The following is a 17860-nucleotide window of genomic DNA, read 5'->3' as shown; positions in this document are numbered from 1 at the left end:
GGAAGCTGAGAATTCTAATTCAAATTAGCTACAAATTAGAGCTTTATATAAATATTCTGGAATACGTACTAGAGGAATTGGTATACTGTCGAATTTCATAATCTTTTCTACTGAGATGAGGCTTCCCAGCAGTTCCTCCCACTTCTGTACACCATGGCACCCTTCCCCTGTCCTGCTCTGCTCTTATGCATGAGACACATAACCAAACTGAATATCAGGTATCTATCTGCAACATCAATGGTGTATAACATACAGATTCTGAAAAATTGTGGACTTGAACTCAACTGATCTTGTGTGAGTTGTTCACCATCCTACTTATATAGAAGTTATCTTTAAATCAATTTATTTTAAATAAATATGTGTATTTGAAAACAATATACTATTTTTAACAAGCAATCAATGTCAACCAGAATAAATAAAATATAGGACCATGCACCTTTCCTTCATTATTAAATATTATTTAACTACATTTAACTGCTAAATACAATGTGCCTGATATAATCTTAGTAGATTAAAATTTTAATTTTATCACTTTAAACTGGGTGCTCTAAGTATTTGTATTTTTTAATTCCCTTTCAAATGATTCTTAGAAGTTTTCTGGTTCAGGCAGGAAGATGAACAGTTGACTCTATGGCTAAAGCATTATATTTAAATATATCCAAGCAGTTTTATATTTATTAGGTAAATTAAACATTTATTGTTTAACGAATAATACAATTAGCAGGAATAAAATGTATTCTTGCTGACCAAACTAACACTTGAAATGTAATCTCTAATGGTCAAATTAAATAAAACACTTAATCATACTTATTATAAAATAATTCCACATAAGTTAGTAAAACGAGACATGTTAAAAAAGAAAAAGCAGGATAATTCTGTAAGTAAAGATATTTAATATTTTTTCTAAGTGTGTCCACAAATTGCTGTAGTAAATTTTACATTGTTGTGATCTTATTATATATTTTTACCCAAATTCATGTTTGTTTTTTATCTTTTCAGACACTCAACAAAATATACCAAACTGAAATATGTGGAAAATCACAGTAACATCTCAGAATTCATTCTTTTGGGACTTTCTTATGATGAGGACATACAAATATTTTGCTTTGTGCTCTTTTTATTCTGTTATGCTTCCATCTTAGTAGGAAACCTCCTAATCCTTGTCTCCATTCCATTCAGTGTCCTTTTTCACCAACCCATGTAAATATTTCCTCAGCCATTTATCCTGTATGGACATCTGCTATACCTTTTGTGTTATACCAAAACTGATCAGTGACTTGTTAGTAGGGACAGAAACCGTCTCTTATAGTAATTGTATGTTAGGAGTCTTTACTATGCACTTCTTTGGAAGTATTGAGATCTTTATTCTTGCTGCCATGGCCTTTGACCGCTATGTTGCCATCTGCAAACCTCTACACTATATGATTATCATGAACAGGAAAAAGATGCAATCTTCTAGTCTTGGCTGCTTGTGTGGGAGGGGCTGCTCATTCATTTCCAGAGTATGAATCAGATTGGACTCCTGGAGGTTAAGTCTCCTGTGAGTGTGTGCCCCTGGGAATTTTTTCTCCCAGACAGCACAAGGTTTTTCAGCAGTTACCTTAAGTTTTCCTTCTCAGAGTTGGCTCCAGCTGTGGATCCTACTTCAGATAAACTGTGATTCTTTGTATTTGCCTCTCTCAATTCTCCGTCAACTCAACTCTCTGAAGGATCTAAGGTAGTTTGATATTCAGTTTTTTAGCTTTATTTTCTTTTGCGAGGCGAAAGTGATGACTTTCAAGTTCTTTGTATGTCAGAACTGAAACAAGATCGTTCTTACTCAATTAGAGGCATTTAAAACATTTTCCAGTATTGTGTATTTCTTAAAGAAGAGATTTAGTGGGATATACTTTTTATTTCCAAATATACATAAAATCACTTTATTATTTACTTCTACTTTAAATGAATAGTTCTGTATAAATTTTACTTCCTTAAAATTTATTGCAGGTGTTATAATGCTCTAAGTATTTTAAAACATATTCTGTTGCTGTTGCAAGAGTATTATGTATCATCATTGGATGTAAAGTTGTATATATAGCAGAACATGTCTATACATTCTTTTTAATAGTATTTTTTAGTTTTTATTCCTTATTCCTTACTTTTGTTTGCTTTATTTATTAGTAATTGAAAAATTAGCGTTTAATTGTAACACTGTGAAGTCGAATTTATCTTTTCTTCCATGAATCTTTATTCTACTTTGTTTCACATATATTGAGATAATATAAAGTTCTCATAACAGTACAGGTCTTAGAGCAAACATAGGGTAGATTCAAATGTCTAAATGAATGATAGTATATAATAAGAAATTATTTTCAAAGATGTGGACAACAGCAGAAACATCAGAATATTGTGCAGAACCAGGGTGTTGAGTTGAACACTGACATGTTAAATAGAGTTTGATAGTAAAGAACATGTATCAACTTGGCTGGATGATAGTGTCCAGTTATTTGATCAAGCAAGCACTGATGTGATTTTTAGTATGAGGGTATTTCACAGATTTAAATAATTTGCAGTTTGATTGCATCTATGGCTGAGCTTATCTACCATCAATATAGGAAATTGCCTTTGTTCAAAAACCTAGAGTAGCACAGAACCAACAGAGTTCCCTGGACTGTTTTGAGTCTGAGCAAAGTATCTTGGGACCTCCAGAGCCAGGCCAAGTAAAGTTGTAAAGTAAATGCCCAGATGAATGAGGGACATTGCAATGGACAGCAGCTTAATGAAATTTTGTGAGATTCTGTTAGACATGACTCTGGGAATCTAAGGCATGTTTAACAGCTTTTAAAGACCTATTAATTTTTCCATTGCAACAGAAGTTTATATTCGGCTCCTCTAGACCAAATTTCTTTGAGTCATAAAATAGGTGACTCAGAAGATGTAAGCTTTTGTGAGACTTTCAAATTTTTTTGTTTATTGTTCTTTAAGCTAGTGTGAAGAGGGTAAATTGCATTCAAAAGTCACAGCTTACTTTTCTGTGGAATAAAAATCCACTTTATCTTGTAACTCTGATGGATTTAGTGAATATTTAAAATCCACTCTCTTTGCAAACTTGTCAAAGTTCCTAAGGCATTTTGAGATTTTGAAAATATCTTCCAGAGTTCACCAAGTATGTTTGAGTTATTGGTTTGTATTTTTCTGTAATTACTTCATATTTAAATAATGGAGAAGAATGAGCAAAATAAGTATCTCAGGGGCAATTCTTTCGGATGCCTTAATCTAACCTGAAGGCTACTCAGACTTCTTGATCAGCAAATCTCTCATGAGCTTTTGGTATTGAGAGAATCCCACTAAACATGTTTTAGGGTGATTATGTGTTATTTACATTTATTCCATCTAATTTCATTCTTAGGGTGATAACTTCTCTTGGAGCATACGATAATTTCATTAGCATAAAAAGATTTGGTGTATTATATACAAGCCGAATTCTGGGTAAAAAGAGTAGAATTAAAGTTAATGAAATTTTCAGGAATACTGCCATTTTTGTTTGTTGTCAACAGTAATAAGATTTTTGTACATTTCTAACAGATGCTTTCAAGTAATAGACTTGATTCATCTGTGTCAACTCTGTAGGTTTATAGCATGGCACATTTTGATACCTCTAGTAAAACATTTGAAATTATGATGAAAACTGTAACTTAATATTAAGAATATGAGTTTTTATTGTGCTGTAGCATACACAAATGAGAATGCAAAGTATTTATTCAATCTATCAAAAAATAAAGTAATAATTTCACCATATTTTTATAGTGATTATACAAATTCAGGCTAATAATTGCTGCTAGGAATTGTCCACTTCAGTTATCAAAATAACTTTTTTTCATTAATGAATTGTAGAAAATGAAGTTTACTTGATAGTCATTAACTATATATTGAGCTTTCTTTTTTTCCTATTTACTTCTTCATTGGAGTTACTTATATATATTTGTAGGAGAATTTCTGTGGTTGCTAAACTGCTCAATCGAAGAAGAAAAAAGTAAAAAAAAAAAGTAATGTGTGGCATGACCCATGTATTACACTAGTGTATTACTGTATTACTACCGCTTCATATAATCCATTTTTTCTGAATTATATGATAATTTCTTAATTGTATAATTCAAGAAAATGATATTTAAAAGATTAAGCAATGTGCTCAATGTTCACAACTTTTCCGTTTATTTTATTCTCCTCTACATTGCTTCCTTTGAGTTTGTTGCCACTCTTTTTATCACATGCACAGTGGTTGTTTTATATATCATTCCTCTCTGCATTCACACTTCAACTCTTTTATAGGCATTTTACTCACTATTTGGTAAAAATGTGCATTGTAATGACAGTTGTTCTTCTCAACTGAATCTACTCACATTTGCCTATTACCTCTGTTACCAGTAGTGATCATAATAGCCTGTCCTTTGGAATGCAGGATGGGGTTTTAGGTACTATTTTGAATTTAAGAATTTTAATGACTTAAGAGTACAAGTCAGAAACATGACGTAAGGAATGCTCATTTTTGAAAAACTGAAATACAATTATTTCAAAATTATTTGGGACCTAAGAATGTTAATTTAAATTAGCTGCTAGTTAAAGCTTTACCTAAATATTCAGGAATACTAACTGCGTGAACCGGTAATTTGTTGAAATCCATAATCTTTTCTACTGAGATGAGGCTTCCCAGCAGTTCCTCCCACTGATGCCCACCATGACACCCTTCCCCCATCCTGCTCATATAGATATCAGCTAGTATCAACAGTGTATAACGTACAGATTCTGAAAAATTATGGACTTGGATTAATTGAGTGATCTTGTATAAGAAGCTATATTCAAATGAATTTATTTCAAATATGTGTATTTGAAAACAATATATCGTTTTTAATAGGCAATCGTTGTCACTCATAAAAAATAAAAGGACAATGAACCATTCTTTAATTATTCAATATTATTTAATTACAGTTATCTACAAAACACTGTGTGCTTGATATTGTCTTGGTAGTTTTAAATTTTTTTAATTTTACCACTTTAAACTAGGAATTTATATTTTCTAAATCATTTTCAGATGATATATGGAAGTTCTCCAGGTCATGCAGGAAGATGAAAATTTCACCCTATAGCTAAAGCATTACTTTTAAAATATGCAAAACAGATTTATTTTTATGAGATAAATAAACATTTGTTGTTTTCCAGATAATATAACAAAATGTAATCTTGTAGATTAAAAAACATTTGAATTTTAATAATTGAATAAAATACCTAATTATTTTATTATAAAATAATTCCACATATTTTAGTAAAAATAAGCCTGTTAAAAAAGAAATGGCAGCATAATTTTGTAAGTAAAGATTTTAATATTAATACTCTATATGTGTCCATACATTATTATAGTAAATTTTACATTATTATGATCATATTGTAGATTTTTATCCAAATTCATGTTTGTTTTTTATCCTTTTCAGACACTGAATAATACAGACCAAACCGAAATACATGGAAAGTCACAGTAACATCTCAGAATTCATTCTTTAGGGACTTTCTTAAGACCAGGACATAGAAATATTTTGCTTTGTGCTCTTTTTATTCTGTTATGTTTCCACTTGGTAGAAAACTTCCTGATCCTTCTCTCCATTCAATGCAGCTCCGTTTTTCACCAATCCATGCACTATTTCCTCAGCCATTTATTCTTTATGGACATCTGCTATACTTCTAGTGTTACACCCAAACTGATTGGTGACTTATTAGTGGGGGGAAAAAAAACATTTCCTGTGGAAACTGCATGTTGCAGGTCTTTATCATACACTTCTTTGGAAGTATTGAGATCTTCATTCTTATCGCTATGGCCTTTGACCGCTACGTTGCAATCTGTAAACTCCTGCACTATACAATTATCATCAACAGGACAAGAGGCAATCTTCTAGTTTTAGCTGCTTGGGTGGGAGGGGCTTGTCCATTAATTTACCCAATTGGCCCTTTTGTGGCCCAAATGTAACTGATCACTACTTCTTTGATATCTTTCCACTGCTAAAAGTTGCCTGTTCTAATACATATATCAAAGGTGTCCTTGTGGTTGCCAATTCAGGTATGGTAACCTTGGTAACCTTTGTTGTCCTATTTGTTTCTTATGTCATTATATTATTCACTCTAAGAAATCATTCAGCTGAGGGAATTCACAAACTGTCTACCTGTGGGTCTCATATCACAGTAGTTATCTTATTCTTTGGGCCTTCAAACTTTGCTTACCTTAGACTACCTAACACTTACCCTGAGGATAAAATATTTGCACTATTTTACACCATCATTGTACCTATGTTCAATCCCCTAATCTATACCCTCAGAAATACAGAGATGAAAAATGCCATGAGAAAGTTTTGGTGTCAAATGATATTTCCAAAGGAAGCATACAATTAATGTGGAATCAATAGAAACTACAACAACAACTAATTATTCTATTATAATCATGATAACAATAGATGAGATTACTAAGATTTAGAGGCCATGCAATCATGAATCAAATACTAAAATTGACCATACAATAATGATTTGTAAACATAATTAGTTTTGTTAGGTTTTGAGATGAAATTGATAGGGTAGCTGCAAAGAAATCATCTAGGTCAAAGCACTTAAGGCAATGTTATATTGAGGAATGAATTTTAAGTAAAATTAATTTATTGCACTTTTTATTTAAAAGTTCACGTTGCTAGAAAGTCTACATGGTGACATGTTACTATAATCTCCTGTAATGGAGAAGTTAAATCTATAGTTCATGCAAAATTTAAAATTTTTGTATTTGATATTTATCCAAATATCCTTTAGAGGCATTCAGAATTAAACAATAAGGAAGTAATTATGCTCCATCTTACTTACTGTGTTCTTGGGTGTCAACACTCTTGAATTCCTATAAAAAACAATTAGGAAGATAGATTGAAAATCAACAATTTAGAAATCTACACAGGTATATGATTGCTTTGTAAGGTCACAACCGCTGTAATAAAAACCTGTTTTTAAAAAATAGTGTGGGTTGGGGGAAAAATACACAAAATGTAAGATAGGAACTATAGTTGGTAATATTATTTGATTATGCTCTTCCATAGTTTGTAACAAATGTTTCAACAATAATGAAAAGTGTTGGTGGAGGGGTGATGTATGAGACCCCTGTATGTTGTTATGTATGTTTATTCTGTAAGTTCACAATCCTTACTATGCAGTTTTGTTTATGCGTGTTCATGTATGAATGATGTACTTCAATAAAAATATGTCAAAACAAAAACAAAACAAAAACAACAACAAGCAAACAGGAAAACAACTCAAAGAATCAGTATAGCTCACTGGTTGAGGGACAGCTTTCCATGATTGAGGTCCCAAGTTCAATTCCCAGTCCTGTAACCGCAAAAGAAAAAAAAAATTGAGTTTGATCATATTGATAATTTGTTTTTTTTTCTTTTTTCTTTTAATTAATCATGTAAATACTTCTTTCATTAACCCTGTTTAGAAGCAACTTTTGGCTTTGTTGATATTTTGTATTTATCACTGTTATTTATGTCACTGAATTCTTTCCTTATTTTCATTATATCCTTATCTCTATATGATTTGAATTTAGTTGCTTTTATTTTCATGTCTCTTGATATCTAGGACACTAGATCACTCATTACCAAACATTTTATTTCTTAATGACAGAAGTGATATCATTACATATTATACAGGTTTTAAAAGAAATATAGGCATACTATAAATACATTAATGCCAATAAATCCAACAACTTAGAATTGGAAATTTTTTTAATTGACTTTGTAATAATATTACATTAAAAAATATATATATATGAGGTTAGAATTGGAAATTTGATATGAAGTATAAAATACATTAAAAATAAATAATAAGTCATTTCAATAGTCCTATATCACTTAAAGAAATTGGATGTGTTCTTTCAAATCTTCCCACAGGGAATCCTTAAGTCTATATAGCTAATCTTATGAATTCCATCAAACATTAAAACAAAAATAATACCAATTCTACACAAACTGTTCCAGGAAAAAGAACACAAGTGACTATAACTTAACCCATTCTTTTCAGCCAACATGTCTCTCATATCCACAAAATATAAGTTTTTTTTTCTGTACATTAGTTCAGATTTACTATTTAGAAATCATGTGACCAGTAAATACAGACAGTTTTATTTCTCATGTCCACTCTGGATGATGTTTGATTTAAAAATCAGTGAGATAGCAGGTTTTGGGGATTTGAGATCATTATCCAAAAACTGATCATAGAGATTATTTTTAAAAATATTCAGAAATTGAATTTTAAAAATGATATTATAAAACATAAAATACTTAAATATATTAATACAAAAGCTAATAATAGCTTGTGAAATATGATAAAACATGTGCAGGGATCTATACTGAAAACTATATGACTTTGAAACAGAAAATCAAAGAATACCATAATAAATGAAGCAACATTCTGTATTCATAATGGGGCAATTCAAAATATTAAAAATACTTCTGTACAAACAAAATGAAGATCTCGATTCAATGCTACTCCCCCAAAGAATCCAAACTAACTTTTTCTTTAGACTTTTAAAACCAAATTCTATGCTTCTGTGGAAATGCAAATCACCACAATTTTACAAAAGAACAAATTTGGAGAAATTACACTTCCTGATTTCAAGGTTGTTATAAAGTTGCAGTAATCAAACCTATATGGTATGTTCATAAAGATAGGTAAATAAAACAGGTGAACAGCATGGGCAGTCCAGATTTATTTCCACACAAATATGTTCAACTAAATCTAAACTGAACAAAGGACTGTAGACAATTCTATGGGGAAAGAATAATATTTTCAACAAGTGTTGGTGGAAAAATTAGATACCTGTACACACAGAAAATGAATATCAGTGCCTAATATATTATACATACATTAATTCAAAATGAATCATAGATGTCTACACAATATATAAAAGTACAAAATATTTAGAATGAAACATAAATGAAACAGTCCGGATCAAATGAAATACTTTAGAACTTTCATTGAAATATTTTTAAAGCTACACACAGGTGGGAAGATGGCATCAAATTAGGCAGACAATGCTCAGATATCTCCCCAAAACAATGGAAAATGAGGCAAAAGTTGGCCGATGGACCTGCTTTTGGGGTAAGCATAGCAGGGCAATCCTTTACAACTCTCAAGAGAGTGAAGTCAGAGAGATGAAAAAGCCCAAACAACAAAATGAGTTACTAAACAATCCTGCTGCTGGGAAGAGCTTCTTTCCCCACTCCTGTGATATTCAGCAGGGGTAAAACCCCTGGCTTATTTCAGCTGACTGAAAGGGGAGCAGACGTCTTCCTTCTTGTCAGCTGTTACAGGGAAAAAGAGGGGGATTCAGGGTTTCTTAAGTGAATTTGGCCAGCAGAGTTGCTTTGAATCTTCGTTCAGTCCAGATGAAAACAAAGGAAAACTAAGAGAGATACACCTCCATGGAAATGTGCACCAATGCATACCACCTCCTGGCTGGTCTGGGAATTTCATGGACAGAGACTGCTTTTAGAGTTCTCTTTATCCCACCCCTAGGAAAAAAGTCTACATCCTGTTAGTGAGTCCCTGGCATGACTTTGATAACTTATGCTGGGCCATTTTAAAGACAGGATAAATTGAATCAAATATCAAAGATAAGCTGCAAAAAAGTAGTAACAATAGGCAAGAGAGAGAAATTAGCTATCAGAGAAATTCACCAACATATCAGATGCCTAGATATCAGCAAAACATTACAAACCATTCTAGGAAACAGGAAAAGATGGCCCAGCCAAAGGAACAAACCAAATATCCTGAAGAGATTCAGGATTTAAGACAATCAATAATAACCACACAATGCTCCTAAATCAATTTAAATAATTGAAAGAAAACATGACTAAAGAGATAAAGGATATTAAGAAGACACTGGGTGAGTATAAAGAACAATTTGAAAGTTTGCAGAGAAAAGTATCAGAACTGGGAATGAAAGACATGATGGATAAGATTAAAAATACATTAGAGGCACATAAGAGCAGATTTGAATTGCTTGAACACAGAATTAGTGATTTCAAAGATGGAACATCTGAACTGAAAAAAACAGGAGAGCAGATAGAGAAGAGAAGAGAAAAAATGAATCAGCATCTCAGGGAATTGAATGGCAAGGCAAAATACAAAAATATTTGTATTATTGGTGTCCCAGTAGGAGAAGAAAATGAAAAAGGGGTAGAAAGAATATTTGAAAAAATAATGACTGAAAACTTCCCTACCCCTTTTAAAGACATAAATTTCAATATCCAAGAAGGACAACACACTGCAAACAGAATAAACACAAATAGACCTACCCTGAGACACCAACTATTTGGAATGACAAATATCAGAGAGAAAAAGAAGACTTTGGTCACAGCAAGTGAAAAGCAAAGCATGACATACAAAGGAAACTTGATAAGAATATGTGCCCACCCCTCATCAGAAACCATGGAGGAGAGAAGAAAGTGTTATGAAGAACTTAAATTATTGAAAGAGAAAAATTATCCACCAAGAATTTGGTATCCAGCAAAGTTGTCTTTCAAAAGAAGGACAGTTCAAAGTCTCCACAGCACATGAAAACTGATAGAAATGTTACTAAAAGACCAGAATTACAAGAGATAGTAAAGGGAATGCTGCAGCATGAAGGGAAAAAACAAAGGGAAGAGACTTGAAGAAGAGTGTAGAAATGAAGATTACTAGAAAGGGTAAAAAGTTAGACAATAGCACGATATGAAAACAGAAAGCCAAAGGTCAAAATGGATGAAATAAGTGATGCCTTGACAGTTATAACATTGAAAGTTAATGGCTTGAACTCCCCAAGCAAAGGACACAGACTTATAGAATGGATAAAAAATATATAAGCCATATATATGTTGTATGCAAGGGACTTATGTCATATGTAAGGACAAAACCAGGTTAAAAGTGAAAGGCTGGAAAAAGAATTCTGTGCAAACAGTAACCCAAAAACGAGCTGGAGTAGTAATATTAATACCGAAAAAAAATAGATTTTAAGTGCAAAACTGTTATAAGGGATGAAGAAGGTCATTATATATTAATAAAAGTAGCAGTTCAACAAGAAGAACTAACTGAACTAAATATTTAGGCACCTATCCTCAGTTTCCAAGACATGAGGCACACACTGGCACAGTTGAAGGGAGAAATAAATGTCTCTAAAATAGTTTGGAAACTTCAATATACCACTCTCAGTATGGGATAGAACATCTGAACAGAGACTAAATAAAGAAACAGAGAGTTTGAGTACTGTGATTAATGAACTAGATCTAACAGACATTGATAGAGCATTGCACCTCGAACAGCAGGATATACATTCTTTTCAAGAGCTTATGGATCCTTCTCTAAGATGGACAGTATTTGGGTCACAAGAAAGTATAAATAAATTTTAAAAGATTTAAATTGTTCAAAACACTTTCTCTGATCATAACAGAACAAATCTGAAAATCAATAATGGACAGAAAAATGCAAAATTCATAAAAATATGGGGATTAAACAATACACGCAAGCAATCAGTGAGTCAAAGAAGAAATTGCAAGAAAATTCAGCAAATATCTTGAGACCAATGAAAATGAGAACACAACACATCAAAAGCTATGGGGAATCACAAAGGCAGTGCTGAGAAGGAAATTTATAGCCCCCAATTTGTACATTAAAAAAGAAGCAAGAGCTAGAACTGATGATCTAACTACACCCCTGGAAGAACTGGTAAAAGAACAAACTAATCCCAAACCAAGCCAAAGGAAAGAAGTGTAAAGATCAGAGCAGAAATATACGAAATCAAGACCAGCAACCAAAAAAAAAAAAAAAAAAAATCAAGAAAACCAAAAGTTGGTTATTTGAGATCAACAAAATTGACAATCCCTTAGCTAGACAGACAAAGGGAAAGAGAGAGAAAATACAAATAAAATCAGAAATGAGAGGGGGACATTACCACCAACCCAATGAAATAAGAGATGATAAGAGGCTTATGAATAACTATATGCCAAAAAACTAGAAAATGTAGACAAGGTGGACAAATTCCTAGACACACAGGAACCACCTACGCTGACTTTAGAAGAAATAGAGGACATCAACAACCAGTCACAGGTGAATAGATTGAAAGTCATTAAAAACCTCTGAAAGATGAAAAGCCCAGGACCAGATGGCTTCACAGGTGAATTCTACCAATCATTCAAAGATGAACTACTACTGATCATGCTCATGCTCCTCCAAAAAGCTGAACAGAAGAGAATGCTACCAGATTTATTCTATGAAGTCTACATTACCCTAATACCAAAACCAGATAAAGATGCTATCAAAAAGGAGAAAAAAGAAAATTACAGACTAATATCTATAATGAATATAGATGGAAAAATCATTAACAAAATACTTGCAAAGAGAATCCCAAAGTACGTAAAAGAATTATACACCACAATCAAGTTGGTTTTATCTCAGGTATGCAAGAGTGGTACAACACAAGAAAATCAGTGTAATAAACCATGTTGAAAAACTGAAGAAGAAAAATCACGTGATCTCTGATTGATGCAGAAAATGCATTTGACAAAATACAGAATGCTTCATTAATAAAAACACTCCAATAGAGAGGAATATAAGGAGATTTCTCAATAGGATAAAGTGCATACTTGAAAAACCTACCGCTAGCATTGTACTCAAAGGTGAAAGACTGAAAGATTTCCTGCTGAAACAGGAACAAGACAAGGATTCCCACTGTCACCATTATTTCTCAATATTGTCTTAGAAGTTCTAACTAGAGCATTTTGGCTAGATAAGTTTTAAAAAGGCACCCAACAAGGAAAGAAAGAAGTAAAACTTTCACTCTTCACTGATGACATGATCTTATATCTAGAAAATTCTGATAAAACCACAACCAAGCTACTAGAAGAGAGGAGTTCAGCAAAGTGGTGGGATACAAGGTTAGTATTAAAAAATCAATAGCATTTCTATATATTACTGATGTGCAATCTGAGGATGAAATTAGAAAAAAAATCCACTTATAATATCGACTAAAACATTCAAATATTTAGGAATAAACTTAACCAAGGACATAAAGGACCTGTATTCAGAAAACTAAAAATATTGCTAAAAGAAACTGAAGAAGACTTAAATCATTCCTTGTACATGGATTGGAAGACTAAATATCATTAAAAAGTAAATTCTACTCAAACTGATTTACAGATTCAATGCCATCCAATAAAAATCCTAATAGCCTTTTTTTGCAGAAATCAAATTTATTTGGAAGGGTAAGGGGCCCTGAATAGGCTAAAATACCTAAGAAAGAAGAACAAAGTTGGAAGACTCTCATTTACTGACTTTAAAGCATATTGCTGAGCTACTGTGGGAAAAACTGCATGGTATTGACATAAGGACATTAGATGGACCAATGGCACCAAATTGAAAACTAAGAAATTGACTCTCATATATACAGTCAAGTGATTTTTGCCAAGGCTGTTAAGCCCACCCAGCTGGGTGAAAAACACTATTCAACAAATGGTGCTAAGAGAACAAAAGAAAGAAAGAAGCCCCCTATCTCACACTTTATACAAAAATTAACTCAAAATGGATCAAGGGCTTAAATATAAAATCGACAACCATAAAACTCCTAAAAGAAAGTACAGAAAACATCTTCAAGCTCTTGTGTAGGTGATAGTTTCTTAAAACTTACACCCAAAACATGAGTAAGAAAAGAAAACATGCATCAATGAGACATTCTCAAAATTCAGCACTTTTGCACCTCACAGGGCTTTATTAACAGGGTGAAAAGACAACCACCTTAATGGGAAAAAGCATTTGGCAATCACATATCTGATAAGGGTTTCATATCCATAATACATAAAGAGATCATAAACTCAAAAATAAAAAGACAAAGTATCTTATTTAAAAATGGGCAAAGATTTGAAAAGACAGCTGTTCAAAGAAGAAAAACAAATGGCAAAGAAACACATGAAAAAATGTTTAACATCACTAGTGATTTGAGAAATTCATATCAAAGCTACAATGTGATATCATATCATACCTATTAGAGTGGCCACTATTAAAATTCAGAAAACGGGGAAGTGAATGTGGCTGAAATGATAGGGCCTTCCACCTACCACATGGGAGGACCTGGCTTCAATCCCTGGGACCTCCTGCTGAAAAAGAAGAATACCTGCCTGCATTGCAAGCCAGTGCTCACATGGTGAGCTGAGTGCCTACACAGTGAGCTGAGTGCCCACATGGTGAGCTGAGTGCCTGTGCATGGTGAGCCAGTGCCTGGGTGACAAACCAGTGCCCTCGTGGCAAGCCAAGTGCCCACACAGCAAGTCAAGTGCCCACACAGCAAGCCAAGTGCCTGAGGAGTGAGCCAGTGCCTGTGCAAGTGAGTGACACAGCAAGATGATGATGCCACAGAAGAGAGATGAAGGGGAGAGTCAAGGTGAGGCACAGCAGAGACCAGGAACTGAGATGGAGCAATTGAAGGGTATTGGAGATTTGGGCCTGAAGGGTATCAGGAATGAAAGAAAGAGAAAAGGGAGAATGAAACAAAGAGAAAGAAAGAGAGAGAGCTGGGATCGGGGGTCTGCCAATAGAGATTCATCAGACAACTTTATTGTTTACAAGTGGCTCTCTATATACCCCAGTCTACGTGAGAACAAGCAGCAACATGCAATTAACTAGTAGCATTACTCATGATCTAAGGAATTCAAAAAATCTCATCTCAAGGTGCAAAGTCTAAGTGTTCTATTTACTATAAAATATGTGTGCTCATTTTTATCTCTGCCTGTCATCCTGATAGCCATCAAGCATTCAACCATTGCATTCCTAATGTTGCAAGCATAGCCATGGAGACAGCACGCCTCTCCTTGTAAGACCTCTGTGCCTCAGTTTCCAACAGAAGGGAACCTCTCTCCACATCAGATGTCCCCAGGATTGAATCCTGGTAAATCTTAGAGAAGGGTGAGAAGAGAAGACAAAAAAGAAAGATACAGAAGATCAACTGGCAAATAGGCACAGACAGCAAAAATAGAAGGATGAGGAAGAGGGAGAAGAAAAATTATTTTTGAAAAATTCAGGATGTGGAGAGATAGGAATGCTTATACACTGTCGGTGGGAATGAACATGGTACAGCCATGGTGGATGACAGTTTGGCAGTTCCTAAGGAAGTTGAGTATAGACTTCCCATGGGATCCAACAATACCACTGCTAGGTATATACCCAGAAGTACTGAGAAGAATGACACGAATAAATATCTGCACACTGATGTTCATAGCAGCATTAATTCATGATAGCCAAAAGTTGGAAACAGCACAGATGTCTATTAGATGATGGAGAAACAAATTGTGGAGTACACACATGATGCAATATTATGCAGTAGTAAGAAGAAATAAGTTGTGAATCACATGACAACATGGATAAACCTGGAGGACATTATGTTGAGTAAGGCAAGCCAGATACAAAAGAACAAATACTGTATGACTGCCCTATTTTGAACTAAATATACTTTGTGAAATATAAATATATTATGTGAAATATGAATACTGGTAGAAATACAAATATAAGACTATTTTTCTTTGAAACTGAACAAATGTAAGTTAATACTGCAAGATGTTAATATCAGACCAAAAACATTATATTAGGTGAAGGATACCAGACACAGAGTACTAAATATTGCATAATTCCACTTATATAAAATGTAAATATAAATCAATTTATAGACATGAAAGGAGGTTAGAGGTCATGTAGATCTGAGGAAGTAATGCTATGGGGTATGGAGTCTTTCGTTTTGGAGTATTGAAATTGTTCTAAAATTTTTGAGATGGTGAATATACAACTCTGTGACTATACTAATTGATTATACACACCTTGGACTGAGTAGCCAGAAACGACAGCTATGTATAGTGGGGGAAGCATACAGAGATTGAGAGGTGAGGAATTTTCTTCTTTGTTTGTCTGTTTATAGTTTATTATGATGATTGAAATAATGAAAATGCTCTAATAATGATTAAAGTGATGAATGCACAACTGTGATTATACCAAATACCTTTGATACACTTTGGATGAATTGTGTGTTTTATTAATATGCATCAATAAGATTTATTTCTTTAAAAAAAGTTACACACATATCTCATAACATTAGTAATATACAATATCAATTATTAGGAAAATAAGTGAATGATTCACAGCCATATAAATTATTTTTAATAAATTTTATTGATACAGATTCATAAAGGATACAATCCATCCAAAATGTGCAATCAATGATATATTTCATAATCACAATTCTGCATTCATCATTTCAGTCATTATAAGAATATTTTCATTAATCTAATAATAATAACCAAACAGAAATACTATACCCCTTAATAATCACATCTCAATCCCTATACTTCTGCTTTACATAGTTCTATTCTGTTTCTGCCTCTCTAATATATTTGATTTTTTATTTTGTATTGATGAGTCAAAGAATATGTAGTGCCTTTCGTCTACTTTATTTCACTTAGTATATTTTCTTTTTTTTTTTACCCTTAATGGAAGATTATTAATATATTCCTACTCAGTAAGTCAATGATTCATAGCCATATAAACTATTTTCATATTAGGATTATTTTCCTTTTTTTTTAATTGATTTTGTAAAAATATTACATTAAAAAAAAAATGAGGTCCCATTCATCCCCACCACCCCCACCCCACAACTCCCCCCCCCAGCAACATTCACTCCCATCATCATGACACATCCATTGCATTTGCTAAGTACATCTCTGGGCATCTCTGCACCTCATGGTCAATGGTCCACATCACGGCCCATACTCTCCCCCATTCCATCCAGTGGGCCCTGGGAGGATTTACAATGTCCGGTGATTGCCCCTGAAGCACCATCCAAGGCAACTCCAAGTCCCAAAGGTGCCTCCACATCTCATGTCTTCCTGCCATTCCCCATACCCATCAGCCACCATGTCCACTTTTCCCAATCCAATGCCACCTTTTCTCTGTGGATGTTGGATTGGTTGTGTCTGTTGCACCTCTATGTCAAGAGGAGGCTCAGATTCCACACGGATACTGGATGCAATCCTCCTGCTTTCAGTTGTAGGCACTCTAGGCTCCATGGTGTGGTGGTTGTCCTTCTTCAACTCCATCTTAGCTGACTGAGGTGAGTCCAGTAAATCAGATTGTAGGTGCTGGAGTCTGTTGAGGCTCAGGCCCTGGCTATCATATTGTCAATCCAGAGATTCAAATCCCCTAAATATATCTTAAACCCCAACACCAACTACAATTCCAGTAAAGTAGCATGAAAGTCTTATGAAAAGAGATCCCATCTGAGTCCAGTTTCATCACGCATAAACGCCAGCTCCAAAGAAGGGCCATATGACATGGCAGTGAACCCCATCTGCCATGACCATAGAACCTGTGGGTCTCTTTAGCCCTCCAAGGAACCAATACCTGGCAATTGTATCTACTTTATCTGTCTCTTAGATTCTGCTCAGTTGTGCATAAGGGCAATCCTTTTGACAGCCTCCACACTCTTTTTTAGAGACTCGTAGCCATATAAACTCATTTCTCCTTTCCTTTTCCCCCTTATATTAGGTCAAACAGCATTTTAAAGTCATATTATTATATGTAGACAGGGATATTCTGCTGATCCGCATAGGACCTTCAATTCAAGGTCATTTTCTAGTTGCATCATCAGGTGGTAGTTGATAGTGATCCCTCGGTGCCACAGAGGCTCATCCCAGGGTGTCATGTCCCACGCTGGGGGGAAGGCATTGCATTTACATGCTGAGTTTGGCTTCGAGATTGGCCACATTTGAGTAACATGAAGGCTGTCAGGAGG

The 17860-nt window shown here is 33.9% G+C and overlaps 1 protein-coding gene across 1 annotated transcript; it reads left to right on the top strand.

The window, feature by feature from the left end:
- Positions 1-847: 847 nt before the first annotated feature.
- Positions 848-6414, top strand: LOC131272991 (olfactory receptor 4P4-like). Its single transcript, XM_071218352.1, is given in 4 exon segments — positions 848-881; positions 1180-1448; positions 1450-1502; positions 5946-6414. Coding segments are annotated over 4 exon segments (825 nt in total).
- Positions 6415-17860: the final 11446 nt, after the last annotated feature.

This window comes from Dasypus novemcinctus, chromosome 10 (assembly GCF_030445035.2).
Source record: "Dasypus novemcinctus isolate mDasNov1 chromosome 10, mDasNov1.1.hap2, whole genome shotgun sequence".
NCBI lineage: Eukaryota > Metazoa > Chordata > Mammalia > Cingulata > Dasypodidae > Dasypus > Dasypus novemcinctus.
The sequence above is the reverse complement of the archived record's forward strand: the minus strand, read 5'-3'. Positions and strand labels throughout refer to the sequence as shown.